Raw genomic sequence first — 21168 nt, 5'->3', positions numbered from 1 at the left:
AATCTACAGGTGGTGTTTTCTACTTCGGCTTTCTGTTCGTCTCAAGGACGGTGTGTGAGGAAGGTGTTTTTGTTAACCAGCCAATCGAACAGAATGTATCGTATCGCTCTATAAAAACCGCGCGGTTCTCTTGAATAAAACCCTTTTTGCTCCTTCTACAACACTGCCTGCCGCCCGTTCCTGTGTCATTCTCGGCCAAGAGTGACAGGACAGGGCGGGGACAGCTCCGGCGACACCTGGGACAGGAGATCCCGTGCGGCTCCCGTCAGAATCCAGCCTGGAAACGCCAGCATTCCAGCCCGGGCCAGCTCCAAACTGGGAGCCCAGGGCCCCTGCAAGGACACAGTTCTCTGGGAATAGCTGGGAATTTTTTACCCTCAGGACACAGCCCAACCTCTGGGAATAGCTGGGAATTCTTTACCCTCACAGCCCCTGCAAGGACACAGCCCAACCTCTGGGAATAACTGGGAATTCTTTACCCTCACAGCCCAGTTCTCTGGGAATAACTGGGAATTCTTCACCCTCAGGACACAGCCCAACCTCTGGGAATATCTGGGAATTCTTTACCCTCAGGGAGCAGCCAGGGGCACAAAGCAGGCGTGGGGGTCACGGTGTGAAGAGGTAGAAGTTTATTGGAATATAAACATTCAGATAACCTGTAAGATAGAAAAAACCCAACAACAACATATACAGACACTTGTTGGAAGGAGACGTTGAGGTATTTATCCACCGCCTAGGCTATCACATTTTGTTTTTATTTACTTATTTTATTATTTTTTTTTCTTCTCTTTTAAATAGGTAAGAAAACTAGTTATAGCAAGGCTGCTGCAGCTGTTTGGAGAGAACATGTGGCAGGGAGCAGGCACAGCAGCCTCCCCTCAGCCCGCCCACCCTGCTGCCTTCCCCGCAGCCCCGGGGCAGGGCCGGCTGGTGTGAGGAGCTGGGGGAGGATGGAGCACCGCCCATCCATCGGGAACGTCCTGCCGGCAGCATCAAACCCTGAGTACGACGCGGGCCCCCCGCTCGGCCTCCCCCCGCTCCGCTGCTGCTGCTGGTTCCAGCACTCCCTGCGCCCAAAGCCTGGCAGCTCAGCAGGAGACCCGCAGCTCAGGCTGCCAGGGCCAAAGCCAGGCTGAGGGAAAGGGTTAACTCTTCACAGTCTGGATGGTCCTTGTCACCCCCGGGCTGGGAAAAAGGACCCGTTTATTGTTGCAGCTTATTTAACTGAGGTATCTGTTACGCTTCCCGACCTGATTCTTTCCCTGAATTGGATACAAAACAATCTGTTAGTCCCTGGCTAGTTCCAGTCTAGGTTGAGTAAAGCTTATAAACATTAATACTCTAGTAGTGTCCAAGCAAGTTCAGTGATTCGAGTGCCTTTCTGTGCAAGAAAACACAACGTTAGCAAGTGAGACAAAGCAGCCCCACCCCGGAGCAGCCTCTGCTCCCCCGGGGCCAGGGAGCAGAGCAGAGGGAAAAGCAGAAAGTGCCCCAGTCCCACTCAGAGGAAACAGCCCAACCCCACCCAAGAATAAAATAAAACCACCAAAAGAAAACCCAAAAAAAAAGGGGGGAGGGAAAAAAAATCATCTGAGTCCCAGAGGCTGGAAAATCCTCTGGGAGTCTGTGAGGATGAAAGGAGCCTGCGGGTCAGGCCGGCTTCCCCTGCTCCCTCTGAGAGCAGCTGGGGACACCTGGAGCAGCATCCATCCATCCCTCCAGGGCATCCCATCCCCATCTCCCGATCCCAGAGAGCCCTGGGGGCAGGACAGCCCCAGCACAGCGCAGGAAGCAGCAGGAGAGGCTGGGACAAGCACAGATCCAAGGGGCAGTGTCACCCCTGTCCTGCTGTCCTGTCCTGGGATGGGCTCCTGGAGGGTGGGGAAGCCACTGCTGCTCTGCTCAGCCTCGTCTGAACTCCCTGTCTTTGGTGATCCATTAAAAGCCAACAGAAATAAAAGCAAACACAAATTCAGCAAACCCACCTATGAAACCCCCCGCAAGCGATAGGATATGCCAACACTTCCTGAAGAGGTTAAAAACAACCCAACCCAACACAAACAAAAGCAACCCAACAAAAGTACATAGCTGAGGTATTTCATCTGCTCAAAAAACCCGACTCGGGCCTGCAGCACGGGGAGGACGTCACCAGGGCAGGGGGCATGGCAGGGATGGCACCGGGACATGGGGACAGCACCAGGCCACCTGAGCAGCTCATTCACAGGGAGCTCTGCATGCAGCTCCCAGGGCCAGGCAGGGCTGGATTCCCTGGGCTCTGCCCCTCCCTGTACCATGGCAGGGGTTTGTTCAGAGCCCCAGATCCCCACATCGACCACCCCACCTGCAGCCTGTGCTCCTGCAGAGCTCCCAGAGAGCCTACACCGACCTGAGGGACCGTGCGATGGGGACAGAGGGGGGACATGGAGCCCCAGCACGCCCTGGCCCTGTGTCACTCCTCAGGGACACTCAGGACTTGAGGGGTGAGGTGGCAGCAGCCAGAAATGAGCAGCTGATGGTGCCAGAACCGTGGAGAGGAGCAGGAGCCTCCCCTGAGGGCATGGGGGCACAGCAGGAAGGGACATGAGCAGATTGCCATGGGAGCACAGGGCCAGGCACCCCCTGGCTCTCAGGATTGTCAAAACACGGAGTTGTGGGTGGGAAGAGCCCTGGTGGCCCCTGGTTCCAGCAGAACCAGGGCTCCAGCAGAACCAGGGCTCCAGGACCAGGGTTCCAGCAGGACCAGGGTTCCAGCACCAGGGCTCCCAGGAGAACCAGGGTTCCAGGAGAACCAGGGTTTCAAACCAGGTCTCCAGGAGAATCAGGGCTCCAGCAGAACCAGGGTTCCCTGTAGAACCAGGGCTCTAGAACCAGGGTTCCCAGCAGAATCAGGATTCCAGGAGAACCAGAGCTCCAGCAGAACCAGGGCTCCAGAACCAGGGCTCCAGGAGAACCAGGGCTCCAGGAGAACCAGGGCTCCAGGAGAACCAGGGCTCCAGGAGAACCAGGGTTCCAGAACCTGGGCTCCAGATTCCCAGGATTCCCAGAAGAACCAGGGCTCCCCACCCCAGTCCTGGCCCTTTCCCTGCCCTGGTGACGTCCTGGCCAGGAGCTGTGGCCCCAGAGCCATCCCTGATTGAGAAACGCCAGGTGTGCCCCCCTCCATGGGAACACCACACACCCTGCGAGGAGGAGGAGGAGGAGGAGGAACCAAAGAACAGAAGGGAGGAAGGAAAGGGGGGAGGAGGGAACAAAGCCAAAACAAGGCCGGACAAAGAGACGATGAAGGAAAACTCGCTGGCATGGAAAGGTTTCACCACCACCACCACCACCACCATCATCATCATCATCCTCCAGGTGCTGTGCAGCCACGAGAGCAGGTTCCTTGAGGTGAGGTATGTGTGCACTCCTGGGCAGTGCCCGTCACAGGGACCAGCTGGTGGAGGGCTCTGCGCCGGGCGTGCCCCGCGATGAGGTAGGGCTGGGGGAGCAGTGGGAGCTGCTGGAGCTGCTGCTGGAGCTGCTGGAGCTGCTGCTGCACGAGCTCTGTGTGCCCGAGCCGGCCAGGAGCTGCACCACGGGCTTCTGGGCAAACAGCACCCCTGTGGGCACACACAGGGTCAGGCTGGCAAAGGGGAGGCTCTCCCTGGGCCAGGATCCCATCCCAGCACAGACAGGGTCAGGCTTTCCCAGCCCATGAATCAGATCCCATCCCAGCAGAGAGAGGGTTAGGATGGCAAAGGGGAGGCTTTCCCAGTGCCAGGATCCCATCCCATCCCATCCCATCCCATCCCATCCTAGGTCAGCTTCCCATCCTCCGATCCCATCCATCATGCCGCATCGCTCCAATCAGCCTATCCTTATCCATTCCATCCCATCCCATCCCATTCCATTCCATCCTATCCCATTCCATTCCATCCTATCCCATCCCATCCCATCCCATTCCATCCCATCCCATCCCATCCCATCCTATCCATCCCATCCATCCATCCATCCCATCCCATCCTATCCCATCCCATCCCATCCCATCCATCCCATCCCATCCTATCCTCCCATCCCTATTCCCATCCCATACCCATCCATTCATCCTATAGTCCTCATTCCAACCCTATCCCATCCCATCCATCCTTTTCCATCCCATTCCCATTCAATCCCATCCCAAATCCATTCATTACAGTCCGATTCCCATTCCATCCTATCCCATCCCATTCCAGGCACTATTCCCACCCATCCCATCCATCATCCACCATTCTGCATCCTATCCCATTCCATTCCATCCTATCCCATCCCATCCCATCCCATCCCATCCCATCCCATTCCATCCTATCCCATCCCATTCCATTCCATCCCATCCCATTCCATCCCATCCCATTCCATTCCATCCCATCCCATTCCATTCCATCCTATCCCATCCCATTCCATTCCATCCTATCCCATTCCATTCCATCCTATCCCATTCCATTCCATCCTATCCCATCCCATTCCATCCCAGGTCAGGTTTTCCCAGCCCCTGGATCAGACCCCATCCCAGCACAGAGAGGATCAGTCTGGCAAAGGGGAAGCGTTCCCAACCCCAGGATCCCATCCCAGCTCAGGGTGGCTGGTCTGGCTCCTGTGCTCAGCTGGAGCCTGCACAGGGATGCTGACCCTAAAGAAAACAGATCCCAAATGGGTTCTGCCTTCAGGGAGAAGCAGCTCCCATTTGGGTTAGGGTGAGGCAGAGCCAGGATTCCCACCTGGGATTTGCCCAAGGATGCACAGGCATGGCCTGCAGAAGGGAACTGCTCCAGGGCACAATTCCTGCTGGGAAAGCCAAGCAAAGCCCCTCCTCAGGAGAACAGGGACAATTCTCCTTCCTATGAACGCTTCCACAGGGATTTCAAACCTGTTCCCTCAGATTTTAAAGCACTAACACCACGGGAAGGGAGCTGCTCCTGCCAGGTCTAGGGAACCAGAATCGCCTCCCGCTGCCATTTGGCAGGGACCACCTCCATCCCACTTATTCCCGCCCCCCAGGAGGGCTGTCCCGTTCCCAGCAGGGCTCTCACCCGCGTAGGTGGTGCCGTTGATCTCCACGGACATGTTGATGCTGCCGATGCCGTTCGGGGACAGGTTCAGCGCCGCCGCCGCCGCCGAGTCGGCCTTGTCTTGTCCCAGGGAGGGAGGCAGGGATTGGGGCACAGTTAGAGGGCACCGATCCCACTCCCTGCACCCCGAGGTGAGCACAGCCCCCCTTTGTCCCCACAGAACGCCCCCATTCCCGGGAGTGGGGCTTGGAGCACCCTGGGATGTGGCAGTGTCCCTGTCCTTGGTTTTGAGGTCCCTTCCAACTCAAACCATTCCAGGACAAGGCTGCAGAGGTGCTGGAAGGCTTTGGAGAGGCTGGGAGCTCGCTGGCATCGGGAAATGTCTCCCCAGGGCCATTCCTGTCGCAAGGAAGGGCTGGGAGCACAGAGATAAGCCCGGATTTAAATCCCAGCTGGATTTTGCTGTGCTCGCACTGCAGCGGCTCCAGCGGCCACTGGGGGGAGGAAAAAGCCAGGGAAACTCCATGAAAATCAGGATTTTCCCCAGCCTGGGCAGGAGTGGGCAGCTGAACATGGAACTCTTCCAGCTCCACAAGGGTGAGCCTGGATTTTGGGATTTCCCTTCCACAGCGAGGCAAAAAAAAAACCACCTCTAAAAACTCCACATTGAACCTAAATGTTGTTACCAAGCCATGCTGAGCTTATCAAAACCAGCTCTCAGAGCATCTCCACCTGGTTTTTATGGTGCAGTGGGGAACAGAAGGGCAGAGAAGACAAGAGAGCCCCTACAAAGGTGGGAATCCCATCCCTGAATCCTCGGCCTGCTCCTGTTTGTAGGGACTGCAATGGTTCCCAGCGTTTGGATTTAGTTCAGGGTGAAAGCAGAAGTGAGGTGAGGGAATAATGAACACTCCTGGATAAAATTTGTATTCCCTATCACTGGCTCTTGCGGTTTTGATGTGGAGTTTGGTTGGATGCAGAGCTGCCAGGAACTGGGAGCACTGACATCACAGAAATCACTGCTAAGATTCAGGATGAAACTGTTTAAATCCAGGCTGGGGAAGAAGCCCAGAAACAATCACATTTTTTTAAAGTAATACAATCTAAAAAAGAAACAAGTTCTGAGAAAAGAACTGCTGCTTGGGAGGAACCTGCTTTGACCTTTCCCACCCATATTTGTGGCCAGGCACCTCAAACCAGCACTGCTGGAGCAAGAACAGCTCTTCCCTTGCTTCCAAGCTGGGCCAAACTTGACCAGCTTGGAGTTTTGGGAAGGTCACAGAACTGACAGAATCACCAGGTTGGAAGAGACCTTCAAGGTCATCAATCCAGCCCAGCCCCAACACCTCACCTAGACCCTGGCACCCAGTGCCACATCCAGGCTGTGTTAAACACACCCAGGGATGGGGACTGCACCACCTCCCTGGGCAGCCATTCCACAACTTCATCACCCTTCCTGTAAAAAAATATCCAGCCTATATTTCCCTTGGTGCAGCTTGAGGCTGTGTGCTCTGGTTGTGTCAGAGAGAGAGAGCCCAGCCCCAGCTGAGCACAGGCACCTTTCAGGGAGTTTAGGGAGTGATAAGGTCACTCCTGAGCCTCCTGATAAGGTCACTCCTGAATCCAGGCTGGATTTGGATGAGCAGAATAAACCCAGCAGGAAAACCCAACAAAACATTGCACATGAACACCTCCATGCCAACAACGCCGGAATGGAGGTGACCCAGAGGTCACTCAGAGCTGACCCAGCCGTGTGTGTGTGACATTCCAGGCTGGGACCTTTCCCTCCCTGCAGCTTCCCGAGGAGCTCAGCCTCACCTTTCCCGTTGATTTTGATCTTCATGGGGAGCTGCCGGGCCATGCTGAACAGGTTGCGCTGCAGGGCCTGCTGCACCAGCCGCTGCTCCTCCTCCGTCATGCGCGGCACCTTCTTCTCCGGGGGCTCTCCCGCCTCCAGCCTCTCCCTCAGCTGCTCCAGCGTGGCCGTCCTGGCTGCCACCGAGGCCTGCTGGCCACCCAGTGTCACCGGCACGGCCACGCGGCTCGGCATGGACACCGTCAGCGGCACGCCGTCACCTGGGCCAGGAGGGGACACTCAGCCTGGGGACAGTGACAGCACCCTGCTCCCACATGGTCAGGAGGGGACACTCAGCCAGGGGACAGTGCCAGCACCCTGCTCCCACATTGCCAGGCCACACAGTCAGGAGGGGACACTCAGCCAGAGGACACTGCCAGGAGGGGTCACTCAGCAAGGGGACATTGCCCACATGACAGTCCCACACTGCCAGGCCACACGGACAGGAGGGTTCACTCAGCCAGGGGACACTGCCAGCACCACAGTCCCACATGGTCAGGAGGGGTCACTCAGCCAGAGGACATTGCCAGCACCCTGCTCCCACATTGCCAGGCCACACAGTCAGGAGGGGTCACTCAGCCAGGGGACACTGCCCACACCACAGTCCCACATTCCCAGGCCATGCAGTGTGGCATGTCAGGAGGGGTCACTCAGCCAGGGGACATGGCCAGGAGGGGTCACTCAGCCACAGGACATTGCCAACACCCTGCTCCCACACTGCCAGGCCACACAGTCAGGAGGTGTTACTCAGCCAGGGGACATTGGCAGGACCACAGTCCCACATTCCCAGGCCACACAGTCAGGAGGGGTCACTCAGCCAGGGGACACTGCCCACACCACAGTCAGGAGGGGACACTCAGCCAGGGGACACTGCCAGTGCCACAGTCCCACACTGCCAGGCCATACAGTCAGGAGGGGGTCACTCAGCCAGGGGACACTGCCCACACCCAGTCCACATTCCCAGGCCACATGGTCAGGAGGTGTCACTCAGCCAGGGGACACTGCCCACACCACAGTCCCACATTCCCAGGCCACATGGTCAGGAGGGGTCACTCAGCCAGGGGATATTGGCAGGACCACAGTCCCACATTCCCAGGCCATGCAGTGTGGCATGGACACGGTCAGGAGGTGTCACTCAGCCAGGGGACACTGCCAACACCACAGTCCCACATTCCCAGGCCACATGGTCAGGAGGGGTCACTCAGCCAGGGGACACTGCCAAGAGGGGTCACTCAGCCAGAGGACACTGCCAACACCGTGATCCCACATTCCCAGGCCACACAGTCAGGAGGGTCACTCAGCCAGGGGACACTGCCCACACCACAGTCCACATTCCAGGCCACATGGTCAGGAGGGGTCACTCAGCCAGAGGATATTGGTAGGACCACAGTCCCACATTCCCAGGCCATGCAGTGTGGCATGGACACGGTCAGGAGGTGTCACTCAGCCAGGGCACACTGCCCACACCACATTCCCACAGTCCCACACTCCCAGCGCCACCATGGCCGTGCTGACCTTTCCTGAGGGCCGGTGAGACGCGGGGGTTGCTGGTGGCGCTGCCCGGCGCCACGCCGATGATGGGGAAGCGGATTTTGGGGGGGGACAGCAGGGAAGGAGGCCCCGGCGGGGATGGGGAGTAGCTGAACAGCGAGGAGCTGTAGCTGGGCCGCCGGCCCTCACGCCGGTTGCCGTCGATGGCGGCCTGGAGCTCGGCCGGGGAGCTCAGGGACTTCTTCTCACACTCGTAGGCATAGAGGTACTTCATGTACCTGGAGAGGGACACACAGACAGGGATAATTCAGGTGGCACAGGGACAGGAGATGCATCCCGAGGTGCTCAGAGGGTTTGGGGTGTTTGGAAGCATGGCCTGGTATGGATGCGCTCAGTGTTTGCAGGGAAATGTGCCATTGGATATTCCTGATCCCATAAGGGTGGGGGAATTTGTTCACAACTGGAATATCCTCAAAGGATCATCCAGAACTCCCTCACAATTGAAATATCAGCGATAAATCACCCAGAATCCCCTCACAAATGAATTATCCTCTGCAATAACCCAGAATCCCCTCACAAATGAAATATCCTCTATAAATCAGTCAGAATTCCCTTACAATTAAATATAATCTATAAACCATCCAGAATTCCCTCACAATGAAATATTGTCTAGAAATCATCCAGAATTCCTGCACAAATGAAATATTCTTCAAAGACCACCCAGATCCCTCACAAATGAAATATTATCTATAAATCACCCAGAATTCCCTCACAACTGACATATCATCTCTGAACCATCCAGAATTCCCTCACAAATTAAATATCATGTATAAATCATCCAGAATTGCCTCAAACCTGAAATATCCTCTATAAACCATCCAGAGTTCTCTCACAAATGAAATATCATCTATAAATCGTCCAGAATTCCCTCACAACTGAAATATTATCTAGAAATCATCCAGAATTCCCTCACAATTGAAATATCCTCTATAAACCATTCAGCATTCTCTCATAACTGAAATATCCTCAAAGAATCACCCAGGATTCCCTCACAGCTGAAATATCATCTATAAACCATCCAGAATTCCCTCACAACTGAATTGTTATTTATAAATAATCCAGAATTCCCTCACGACAGAAATACTGAATAGAAATCATCCAGAATTCCCTTACAACTGAAATATCCTCTGCAGTTCATCCAGAATTCCCTCAGAACTGAAATATTATTTATAAATCACCCAGAATTCTCTCACAACTGAAATATCCTCTATCAATCATCCAGAATCCCCTCAGAAGAACTGAAATATTATTTATAAATCACCCAGAATTCCCTCACAACTGAAAAAAAGAGGCAAAAAGGCCAGGGCTGGAGGGAGGTGAGGGTGAGAATTCCCTTCAGGAGCTCATTAGGCTGAGGCACCATTTCTGCCTTTTATAGGCTTTACCTTGGCCAATCTATTCTCAATATTTACTAATAATACTACTACTAATCATTAAATTACAATATATATGATATATAATATATAAAAGATGCTATATATTACATTATTAGTAACAATAATATTTACTACTAATAATTTTCTATTAATAATTACTAATAACAGGTATTTAGTAAAAGATATATCTAACAATAATAAAAAACTATCAACACAAACACCTAATAATAATCATCTAACAACAGCTAAATACCCAAAGCCAGCAAATATCCAACAGCAAATGTCCAATACCAGATAAATATCCAATAATCTTAATTGGATTATTCCTCTAATGTCCACTGGGATAATTGGATTATTCCAATTGGATTATTCCAATAATAGCCAATTATTGATATCATATATCAATACATACATTAAAAATTATAGTGATTATATAATAAAAATTATGAATGCATTGATATGTCAATAATATATTATTTATATATTACACATATATAATATACATTAATTATATATTTATATAAATATAAACAATTGAATTTATAAAAGATTTATATATTTTATATAATTAATTATATTCATAAATATATAAAAATTTAAGTTTAAATATATACGTATTGATATAAATAAAAATATATTATCTATTTCTTATATATTTATATAAGAAATATAATATTTAAATTTATGTTTATTAGAATGTTTATATATCTTATATAAAATATAAATGTAATTATAAAAATATATATTTATCTATTTAAATATACACATACTTATAGAAATAGACAGTATATATTTATTATATATTCACATAATAAATGTGAATATCTAATTTTATATTTTTAAAATGTGTCTATATTATATACAAGTATATTTATAAATAAATATTTTATATTTAAATATACATATATAAATATATACTATATATTATTATATATTTATAGAATAAAATATTTAAATTTATATTTATAATATTGTTATATATTTTATAAAAATATATTTATAAATAGCAGGAATAAAATATATTTATATTAAAAATATTTATAAATATTTTATATTTAAATATACACATATTTATATTTACATAAATATGAATATTTTCTATTTCTCTTCCCAAACTCACTGTGTGCGCAGGGTGAAGGCGGCGCTGGTGATGGAGGTGGGCAGGTTAAGGCCTTTGGTGATTTCCCTCCAGATCTTCTTGTTGATGATCTCCACCAGCCCACCCTTCTCTGTCACCAGCTTGTAGAGCATGTAGAGATCCAGGATCTGCTTGGCCATGATGGGGATCCTGTTGATGGGAGTTCCTGGAGAAAAGGAACATGGACACCATGAGGGCACCACCTCAGGCAGATCCAGCTCTCTCTGCCCTAACAGGAAATTCAGGGAATTTGCAGCCTGGCTCGAGGCCTTTCCATGGAAAACCCTTTCCTGTGGGTAAAGGGAATTAGCACAGCAATAAAAACCTGCAGCTCCTGGAATAGAAAGAGGGGAAGTTGGGACTATTGAATGGGTTTTATGAGCTCACGGTTAAAATCCTTGGATAAAAATGCTCCCTCGTCCCTCAGGATGTGCTGTTTGCCTGGGAACAGCAGGAGCACTGGAGAACATCTCTGCCCCACAGAATTCCATCCTCCCTCACATGTTCAACATTTGGAATAACCTGGAGATGTCACTGTCATATTTTCTGAAAAATCCCTTCGCCAGCATTTCTTCTCCTGGGGAGCTGAGAAGCCTCAGAGAAGAATGAAAACAATAATTATCTGATTGCTTCTCCTGTGTTTGCTGCTTTGGAATGTGGGCTGGAGATTGTTTATCCAACAAGTGGTTGCTTGATTGGTATCATGTGCATTGTTTTGACTTAATGACCAATCACAGCCAGCTGTGTCAGACTCTGAGGAGTCAGTCACGAGTTTTTATCATCATTCTTTGTAACCTTCTGTCTGTATCCTTTCTCTTTCTTTAGTATAGTTTTAGTATAGCATTCTTTAATATAATATAATAAAATAAAATAATAAATCAGCCTTCTGAGAACATGGAGTCAGACTCATCTCTTCACCTCATCCTGGCGACTCCTCCAAATACCACATGGAGAGGTAAACAAAGGCTGCTCCTTCCATAGTTTACACCTTCCCACTCCTTTTCCCACCCAAAAAATTCCCTGACAAGGCCACAGCAGCTCTGAGCATCCCCAAACCAGCTCCTGCTCCATCCTTCCTGCTTGGTTCTGTGTATTTTGGGTTCATGTGGAAGAAAATCTGATTTTTAACCTCCCCCTTTTTGGCAGCTCCTGGAAGCGCCAACGCCCAAACTTGGGGGGATTGAGGCACGGAGAGGAAGAAGGAATAATAAAAAGCTGAAGTGGCAGAGCTTTTATTTGGCCTGGGAAACTCTGTCCTGGATCAAAGGGCCGCCCAGCCCATCCTGTCCCCACAATGGGCAGCCCCAGGCTGGCAGGAAGGCTGCGAGGGGGGCAGGGGACAATTGTGGAATCCCCAGTCCCCAGGGGAGCCTGGTGCCACCGCTGGCAGCCCCTGATCCCCCCGTTTATGGCCCTATAAATGAGTTTATTCCGTGCCATGAAAGGAGCCCTGCAGATGTCCTTGTCACACATCCAAGGGGGATTTTTTATTTTCCTTGTCTTTTCTTTGGGAATCCCATTAGTAGCTCGTGGTGCCAATTCCCACAGGTTAACGAGATGCTGGATAAAACAGCCCAGTTTTGCAGCTCTAAAGGGCTGAAAACCTCACAGATTCAAAGTGTTTCAATCTATATCCATCCCATCCTTATCCAAGCAGCCCAAGGAGCAGATCCCACAACCCCTTCCCATATTTCAGGGCCACAGACCTCTCAGGGAGCACAGAGGGAAATCCAAACCCTCCAAACTCTCTGTGGCTCCATCCCGGCCTCCCAAAAATCCTCAATTTCCTCTGTTTTTTCCTGAGCATCCATTTTGTCTGGGGGTGACAGCAGCACTGGGAGTCAGGGCATGCTCAAGTTACCTCCAGCTGTCACTCATCACCTGAGTCACACCCGCAGGGAAAACAGGGAAATATTTCCTTCCAAAGCCCTCAGGACACCCCAAAATTCCCCTCCTTTCATTAATTAGCCACAGCAGCAAAGCCTTTGCTGGGCTGGGGGAGCACGAAGCCCCTCTCACCCCAGTTTTCCCAATCCAATTAAAGGAATGGCATTAATTTGTCCAGCAGGGAGACTTTGATCCAGATGGAGAGTGAGAGGGTCCCTGTTTAGCTGAGTTTATAAATGTGTGTTTCTATCTAAATCTTGATTTAGCTGAGTTTATAAATGAGATTTTGGGGCACTTTGCTGTTTAAAGCAAAGCTGTCCTGGGGATGCTGAGGTGATGGAATTATTGCAGCTCCTGGGACAGTTCTGCTCCTGCTGCAAAGTTTCTCAGCTGCACAAAGAAAATTTATTTTGGGGGAGGAATTAATTATTATTAAATTAATTTTATATTATATAATAATTTTAATATTATTAATTAATTTATATTCTGTGTAAACACATTTAACTGAGTGTTTCTGTATAAAGCCCTGTTTAGCTGAATTTATAAATGTGTGTTTTGATCTCAATCTCAATTTAGCTGGGTTTATAAATGAAGTTTTGGGGCACTTTGGTCCTGTTTATAGCAAAGCTGTCCTGGGGGTGCTGAGGTGATGGAATTATTGCAGCTCCTGGGACAGTTCTGCTCCTGCTGCAAAGTTTCTCAGCTGCACAAAGAAATTTTATCATTTAACCAAACCTGAGGATTTGTCACAGTGGATAAATTTATATTCTGTGTGTAAACACACGTAGCTGAGTGTTTCTGTATAAAGCCCTGTTCAGCTGAATTTAAAGCTTTGTTTTAAACAGGACCAAAGTGCCCCAAAATCTCATTTATAAACTCAGCTAAATAGGGACTGATACAGAAACACTCAGTTAAATGTGTTTACACACAATACAAATTAATCCACTGAGATAAAACCTCAAGTTTGGTTTCCCCCCTCCCCAAAATAAAATTTCTTTGTACAGCTGAGAAAATTTGCAGCAGGGAGAGAAGAACTCCCAGGAGCTGCAATAATTTCAGCACTCCTAGGACAGCTTCTCTCCTTCAGCTATGCTATAAACAGGAGCAAAGTGCCCCAAAATTTCATTTATAAACCCAGCTAAATCTAGAAACACACATTTATAAATTCAGCTAAACAAGGCTTTATACAGAAACACTCAGCTGCGTGTGTTTACACACAGAATATAAATTAATCCACTGAGATAAAACCTCAAGTTTGGTTTTCCTCCCCCAAAATAAATTTTCTTTGTGCAGCTGAGAAACTTTGCAGCAGGGAGAGAAGAGCTCCCAGGAGCTGCAATAATTTCAGCACCCCCTGGAAAGCTTCCCTCCCTCAGCTGTGCTTTAAACAGGCCCAAAGTGCCCCAAAATTTCATTTATAAACCCAGCTAAACAGGGCTTTATACAGAAACACTCATTTAGAAACTCTATTACACAAGATAAAACCTCGAGTTTGGTTTCCCCCTCCCCAAACACAAAATTTCTTTGTGCAGCTGAGAAACTTTGCAGCAGGGACAGAACCGCTCCGAGGAGCTGCAATAATTCCATTTTCCACTGCAATAATCACATTTTCCACTGCAATAATTCCATTTCCCACTGCAACAACTCCACTTTCCACTGCAATAATTCCACTTTCCACTGCAATAATCACATTTTCCACTGCAATAACTCCATTTCCCACGTGTTCCCCCAGCAGTGCCCCGCAGGTCCCGGTGAATTCCCGGTGTTTTCCAGAGGGATTTGGTGCCCCGGGGAAGGTGATCAAGGCAGGGTTTATTGGGCAGAGCCAGGCTGGGCAGGGCTGTCAGGGCTGTGATGGATTACTGTCATCTGGCAGCGCCAGGATTAATGAGCCCGGGGCCAGGGGGCAGAATTCCAGAGGGAAAGGTCAGAGCCGGGGCCACGGCACAAGCCCTGCTGCCTTTTGATGGTAAACTCATTTTACTGTACTGGCAAGGCTCCTGCCCCGAGCCAGGGGAAGATCCTCCTCTCTCTGTTTCCTCAGAAAATAACTTCTCCTGCCTCTCAGCAGAACCCCAGCCCCATAACTTGGCTCATCCCAGCCCCAGAACTTGGCTTCCCAACTCCACAACCTGGCTCACCTCAGCTCCATCATTTGGCTCATCCCAGCTCTGTAATTTGGCTCATTCCAACCCCACCACTTGGCTTTCCAACTCCATAACTCGGCCCATCCCAGCCCCATAGCTTGGCTCACATCAGCCCCATAATTTGGCTCATCCCAGCCCTCAACACTTGGTTCATCCCAGCCCCATAACCCGGCTCATCCCAGCTCCACAATTTGGATCATCCCAGCCCCACCACTTGCTTCATCCCAGCCCCATAACTTGGTTCATCTCAGCCCCATAGCTTGGCTCACATCAGCTCCATAATTTGGCTCACCCCAGCCTCATATTTTGGCCCATCCCAGCCCCATAACCTGGCTCACATCAGCTCCATAATTTGGCTCATCTCAGTTCCATCACTGAGCCCATCCCAGCCCCATAACCTGGCTCATCCCAGCCCCATAGCTTGGCTCATCTCAGCTCCATATTTGGCTCATCCCAGCCCCATAGCTTGGCTCATCTCAGCTCCATATTTGGCTCATCCCAGCCCCATAATTTTCCTCATCTCAGCCCCATAACCTGGTTCATCCCAGACCCATAACCTGGCTCATGGCACCACCAACATTTGGCTCATCTGAGCTCCATAACCTGGCTCATCCCAACCCTGTAAATTGGCTCATCCCGTCTCCATCACTTGGCTCATTCCAGCCTCATCACTTGGCTTCCCAACTCCATAACCTGGTTCATCTCAGCTCCATCATTTGGCTCATCCCAGCCACACCACTTACTTCATCCCAGCCCCATCACTTGGCTTCCCAGCTCCATCACTTGGCTCAATCCCAGCCCCATAATTTGGTTCATCCCATCTCCATCACTTGGCTCATCCCAGCTCTGTAATTTGGCTAATCCCAGCCCCATAACCTGTCTCATCCCAGCCCCATCACTTGGTTCATCTCAGTCCCATCTCCTGGCTCATCCCAGCCCCATAATTTTCCTCATCTCAACTCCATAACCTGGCTCATCCCAGCTCTGTAATTTGGCTCATCTCAGCCACACCACTTGCTTCATCCCAGCTCCGTATTTTGGCTCATCCCAGCTCCATAACCTGGCTCACATCAACCCCATAACTCAGCTCATCCCAGATCCATAATTTGGCTCATCTCAACCCTGTCTCCTGGCTCATCCCAGCTCTGTAATTTGGCTCATCCCAGCTCCATCACTTGGCTCATGCCTGCTCTCTTATTTGGCTCATCTCAGCCCCATAACCTGGCTCATCTCAACCCCCTAATTTGGCTCACCCCAGCTCCATCACTGGGCCCATCCCAGCCCCATAACTTGGCTCACCCCAGCCTCATAATTTGGGAATTTGGCTCATCCCAGCCCCATCACTCGGTTCATCTCATCCCCATCACTGGGCTCACCCCAGCCCCATAACTTGGCTCACACCAGCTCCATCACTTGTTTCCTCTCAGCTCCATCCCTTGGCTCATCCCAGCCCCATCCCAGCCCAAGGAGGGGCACAAGGAGTCTGTTCCCACTGGGAAAGGGAAGCTGCAGAGTCATCCCAAGGGCTCCTGGTTTTCTGGGCAGAAAGGCAGCCACAATCCAGGTCTCTGGGATAAAGGGTTTCCCAGAGGAAGGCTGACTGGAGCCATAAACATCTGTGGCCTTTCAGGGAATGTCTCCCACAGAATTCACAGAATCACCAGGTTGGAAGAGACCTTCAAAATCATCAATCCAGCCCAGCCCCAACACCTCACCTAAACCCTGGCTCCAGTGCCAAATCCAGGCTTTGTTAAACACACCCAGGGATGGGGACTGCACCACCTCCCTGGGCAGCCATTCCACAACTTTACACCTTTCTGTAAAAAACTTTCTCCTAATATCCAACCTGTATTTTCCTTGAAAAGCTTTTTCCCCTCCCTAACCCCTTGAACTGCAGTAGATGTGTCTGATTTGGCCCCTACAACCAGCAGAAATTCAGGATGTCTTTAGAAAAATAGTTTTGCATTATCCTAAAAATCACATTGGAAACTGATGACACTTTCTTAATTAGGCCTTATTGATTAGCACCTGGTTAAGAGAGGAACGTGGGACAAAGTGTGGGTGCAGCCACAGGAGCCCAGATCACCTCCATGCAATGGGCACTTGCTCCAAAGCTTCTTTAAAAAAGAACCAACCATCAGAGGGGTTAAACAGCAACTGGGGAATTAATCTTGAAGAAAAAGGAGCTGAACAAAACTATTAAAAAAGCACAATTGTTGATGAATCAAATAAGTCAGGAACAGGCCTCTCTGACCTGTCAGACCTCAAGCTGGAGATGCAGACTGAGGAAAACTGCCCCAAAAATGGGTTTGAGGGGAATTTTATGGCTTTCCTTGGCCTCCATGCCAGAGATTCCCTTCCACACAGGCATTTCCAGCAGCCTAAGCCACGACTTGTCCTGCACAAAGAGCATTTAATCACACCCAGCTCTGCTTTTTAATCACCTCCCACCTACCCTTATCCAATTTCCTCACACAAGTGTCCATTTTACAGCAAGGAACAAAGGAGGTGAGAATCCCCAGGGTTTGTTCAGCACAGAGATGTTGAAATCTCACTAAAATGAGATTTTTTTCACTCCCACTGCAGTGAAAACCAGGCAGGGAAAAGACATTTTTAAGGCACAACCTGCAGCAGGTAAATAAAAAGCTGCTCTTCCCACTCCAAATATGTTCAGGGGAGATTCTGTAGCAGGCAGCCAGAAGGAACAGGTTTTCCCCCCAGGAAATTGGGAAAGCCCACAGTGATTTAAAATAATACTGAGCCAAATCTCAAGAAAAACAGAATTTCGTGTTTCATCTTTGAAGGGAGGCACAGTAATTCCGTGGGGTGTGGGAATTCCCAGCTGAACAGAGGGAAAATTCATTTTACAGCAGCAAATCAACCCCACATCCCTGAGCTGTCCCAGCTCCTGGTTTGCTCAAATCCCTCTCCAAGGAGAGATCCTGGCTGGAGCAGGGGTTCAGCCTGAGATTGATGGGGTTTGGTTCTCCAGAGCTGGCAGGAAAAGGAACAGGGATCCCATGGGGAGCTGCAGTCCTTGGAATGGAGATCCCAGGGAGAGCTGCAATCCCTGATCCTGGGGATCCCATGGGGAGCTGCAATCCCTGATCCCATGGGGAGCCCATGGGGAGCTGCAATCCCTGATCCCATGGGGAGCTGCAATCCCTGATCCTGGGGATCCCATGGGGAGCTGCAATCCCTGATCCTGCCCTGATCCCATGGGGAGCTGCAATCCCTGATCCCATGGGGAGCTGCAATCCCTGATCCTGCCCTGATCCCATGGGGAGCTGCAATCCCTGATCCTGCCCTGATCCCATGGGGAGCTGCAATCCCTGATCCTGGGGATCCCATGGGGAGCTGCAATCCCTGATCCCATGGGGAGCTGCAATCCCTGATCCCATGGGGAGCTGCAATCCCTGATCCCATGGGGAGCTGCAATCCCTGATCCTGCCCTGATCCCATGGGGAGCTGCAGTCCCTGATCCTGCCCTGATCCCATGGGGAGCTGCAATCCCTGATCCCATGGGGAGCTGCAATCCCTGATCCTGCTCTGATCCCATGGGGAGCTGCAATCCCTGATCCCATGGGGAGCTGCAATCCCTGATCCTGCCCTGATCCCATGGGGAGCTGCAATCCCTGATCCTGGGGATCCCATGGGGAGCTGCAATCCCTGATCCTGCCCTGATCCCATGGGGAGCTGCAACCCCTGATCCCGGGGATCCCATGGGGAGCTGCAGTCCCTGATCCTGGGGATCCCATGGGGAGCTGCAATCCCTGATCCTGCCCTGATCCCATGGGGAGCTGCAATCCCTGATCCTGCCCTGATCCCATGGGGAGCTGCAATCCCTGACCCTGCCCTGATCCCATGGGGAGCTGCAATCCCTGATCCTGCCCTGATCCATGGGGAGCTGCAATCCCTGATCCCATCCTGATCCCATGGGAGCTGCAATCCCTGATCCCAGGGAGAGCTGCAAGCCCTGATCCTGCCCTGATCCCATGGGGAGCTGCAATCCCTGATCCCATGGGGAGCTGCAATCCCTGATCCCATGGGGATCCCATGGGGAGCTGCAATCCCTGATCCTGCCCTGATCCCATGGGGAGCTGCAATCCCTGATCCTGGGGATCCCATGGGGAGCTGCAATCCCTGATCCCATGGGGAGCTGCAATCCCTGATCCTGCTCTGATCCCATGGGGAGCTGCAATCCCTGATCCTGCCCTGATCCCATGGGGAGCTGCAATCCCTGATCCTGCTCTGATCCCATGGGGAGCTGCAATCCCTGATCCCATCATGATCCCATGGGGAGCTGCAATCCCTGATCCCATGGGGAGCTGCAATCCCTGATCCTGGGGATCCCATGGGGAGCTGCAATCCCTGACCCTGCCCTGATCCCATGGGGAGCTGCAATCCCTGATCCTGCCCTGATCCCAGGGACAGCAGCAATCTTTGACTGCAGACAGAAAACAAGCAGGATGGGAGTTCATAACCTGAAGCTGTAATTGACAATTACCTCCAATATGCAAACTGACCAGAACTCATCACAGTGAGAGACCCCATGACCAGCTGCCCATTTTTGTGACCATTTTGGGCCCATTTTGGTTTTGGGCTCATCCTGTAGCCTTGGCTGATCTCTTGTGCTGCCCAAGGTGAATCCACTGAGGAGATCCCTTTAATAAATCCCTGCTTTATTCTTGAGCTCAGTCCAGTCCCTGTTCTAGCTCTGCCCCTCCCAGGAACAAAACCCCACAGAGGCCACTTCCAGCTTGTCTCTGGTGTCCCCTTCCAGGAACAAAACCCCACAAAACAGTTCAGTCTCCAGAAAAAAATCCCACAAAGCCAATGCCAGCCTCCTTCTGCTGTCCCCTTCCAGGAACAAAACCCCACAGAGGCCAGTTCCAGCCTCCCAAGAACAAAACCCCAAAAAGACCAGTGCCAGTTTGTCTCTGGTGTCCCCTTCTAGGAGCAAAACCCCACAAAGACCAGTGCCAGCCTCCTTCTGGTATCCCCTTTCAGGAACAAAACCCAAAAAAGGCCAGTTCCAGACTCCTAGAAAGAAAATCCCACAAAAGGCAGATCCAGTTTGTCTCTGGTATCCCCTTCCAGGAACAAAACCCCACAAAGACCAGTTTCGCACCCTTCGGGCCCTTCTAATCAAACAAAACCCCACAAAGACCAGTTACAGCCTCCTTTTGCTGTCCCCTTCCAGAAAGAAAACCCCACAAAAGCCAGTTCCAGCTTGTTTCTGGTGTCCCCTTCTAAAAACAAAACCCCACAGAGGCCAGTTCCAGCCTCCCAAGAACAAAACCCCACAAAGACCAATTCCAGTCTCCTTCTCTGGTATCCCCTTCCAGGAACAAAACCCAAAAAAGGCCAGTTCCAACCTCCTAGAAAGAAAACCCCACAAAAGGCAGATCCAGCTTGTCTCTGGTATCCCCTTCCAGGAACAAAACCCCACAAAGGCCAGTTCCAGCCTCCTTCTGGTGTCCCCTTCTAAAAACAAAACCCCACAAAAGGCAGTTCCAGCCTCCCAAGAACAAAACCCCAAAAAGACCAGTTCCAGCCTCCTTTTGCTGTCCCCTTCCAGAAAGAAAACCCCACAAAAGCCACTTCCAGCTTGTCTCTGGTGTCCCCTTCTAAAAACAAAACCCCACAGAGGCCAGTTCCAACCTCCCAAGAACAAAACCCCACAAAGACCAATTCCAGTCTCCTTCTGGTATCCCCTTCCAGAAACAAAACCCCAAAATGGCCAGTTCCAGCCTCCCAGGAACAAAACCCCACAAAGGCCAGTTCCAGCCTCCCTCTGATGTCCCTTTCCATGGTTTCTGCAGCTCCAGGCCCGTTTTATGGCTTTTGGGAACAGCCCTACCCATCTGATGTGTGTTAGATGCCCCCCTTCCCAGGGGCATCCCAAAACCATCCCAACCTTTTCATCCCTGCAGCTCCTGTGAAATCCCATTAATCTCTGCAGCCTCTGCTCCCTCAGCTCCTCCTGGCCAGCAGCAAATCCCTGGGTTTAGGGTTTTTACAGGGGGATTTTTATTGGCAGAGCTGATTCCTGGCCCCACAGACACCAGGGGCAAATTGAGCAGCTCTTCACACTCTGCTCCAAGGAGAGGAGCTGGATTTGGGGTTTTTTTGGGAACCAGGCAGCTCTTGAGTCTGGGATTCAGATTTAGAAACACTTTGCTCCAAG

General features: G+C 50.6%; 1 protein-coding gene across 1 annotated transcript in view; it reads right to left on the bottom strand.

The window, feature by feature from the left end:
* Positions 1 to 614: 614 nt before the first annotated feature.
* The window catches only part of ARID3B (AT-rich interaction domain 3B), a 34780-nt gene continuing 14226 nt past the window's right edge, over positions 615 to 21168 (bottom strand). The window contains exons 5-9 of the mRNA XM_064722296.1: positions 10927 to 11110; positions 8395 to 8648; positions 6843 to 7100; positions 5046 to 5144; positions 615 to 3599 (exon numbers count right to left, since the gene is read on the bottom strand). Of these exons, the coding sequence (XP_064578366.1) occupies positions 3421 to 3599; positions 5046 to 5144; positions 6843 to 7100; positions 8395 to 8648; positions 10927 to 11110 (974 nt within the window). The 3' untranslated portion in view covers positions 615 to 3420. The remainder of the gene's footprint in view (positions 3600 to 5045; positions 5145 to 6842; positions 7101 to 8394; positions 8649 to 10926; positions 11111 to 21168) is intronic.

Source organism: Zonotrichia leucophrys, chromosome 10 (assembly GCF_028769735.1).
Source record: "Zonotrichia leucophrys gambelii isolate GWCS_2022_RI chromosome 10, RI_Zleu_2.0, whole genome shotgun sequence".
NCBI lineage: Eukaryota > Metazoa > Chordata > Aves > Passeriformes > Passerellidae > Zonotrichia > Zonotrichia leucophrys.
The sequence above is the reverse complement of the archived record's forward strand: the minus strand, read 5'-3'. Positions and strand labels throughout refer to the sequence as shown.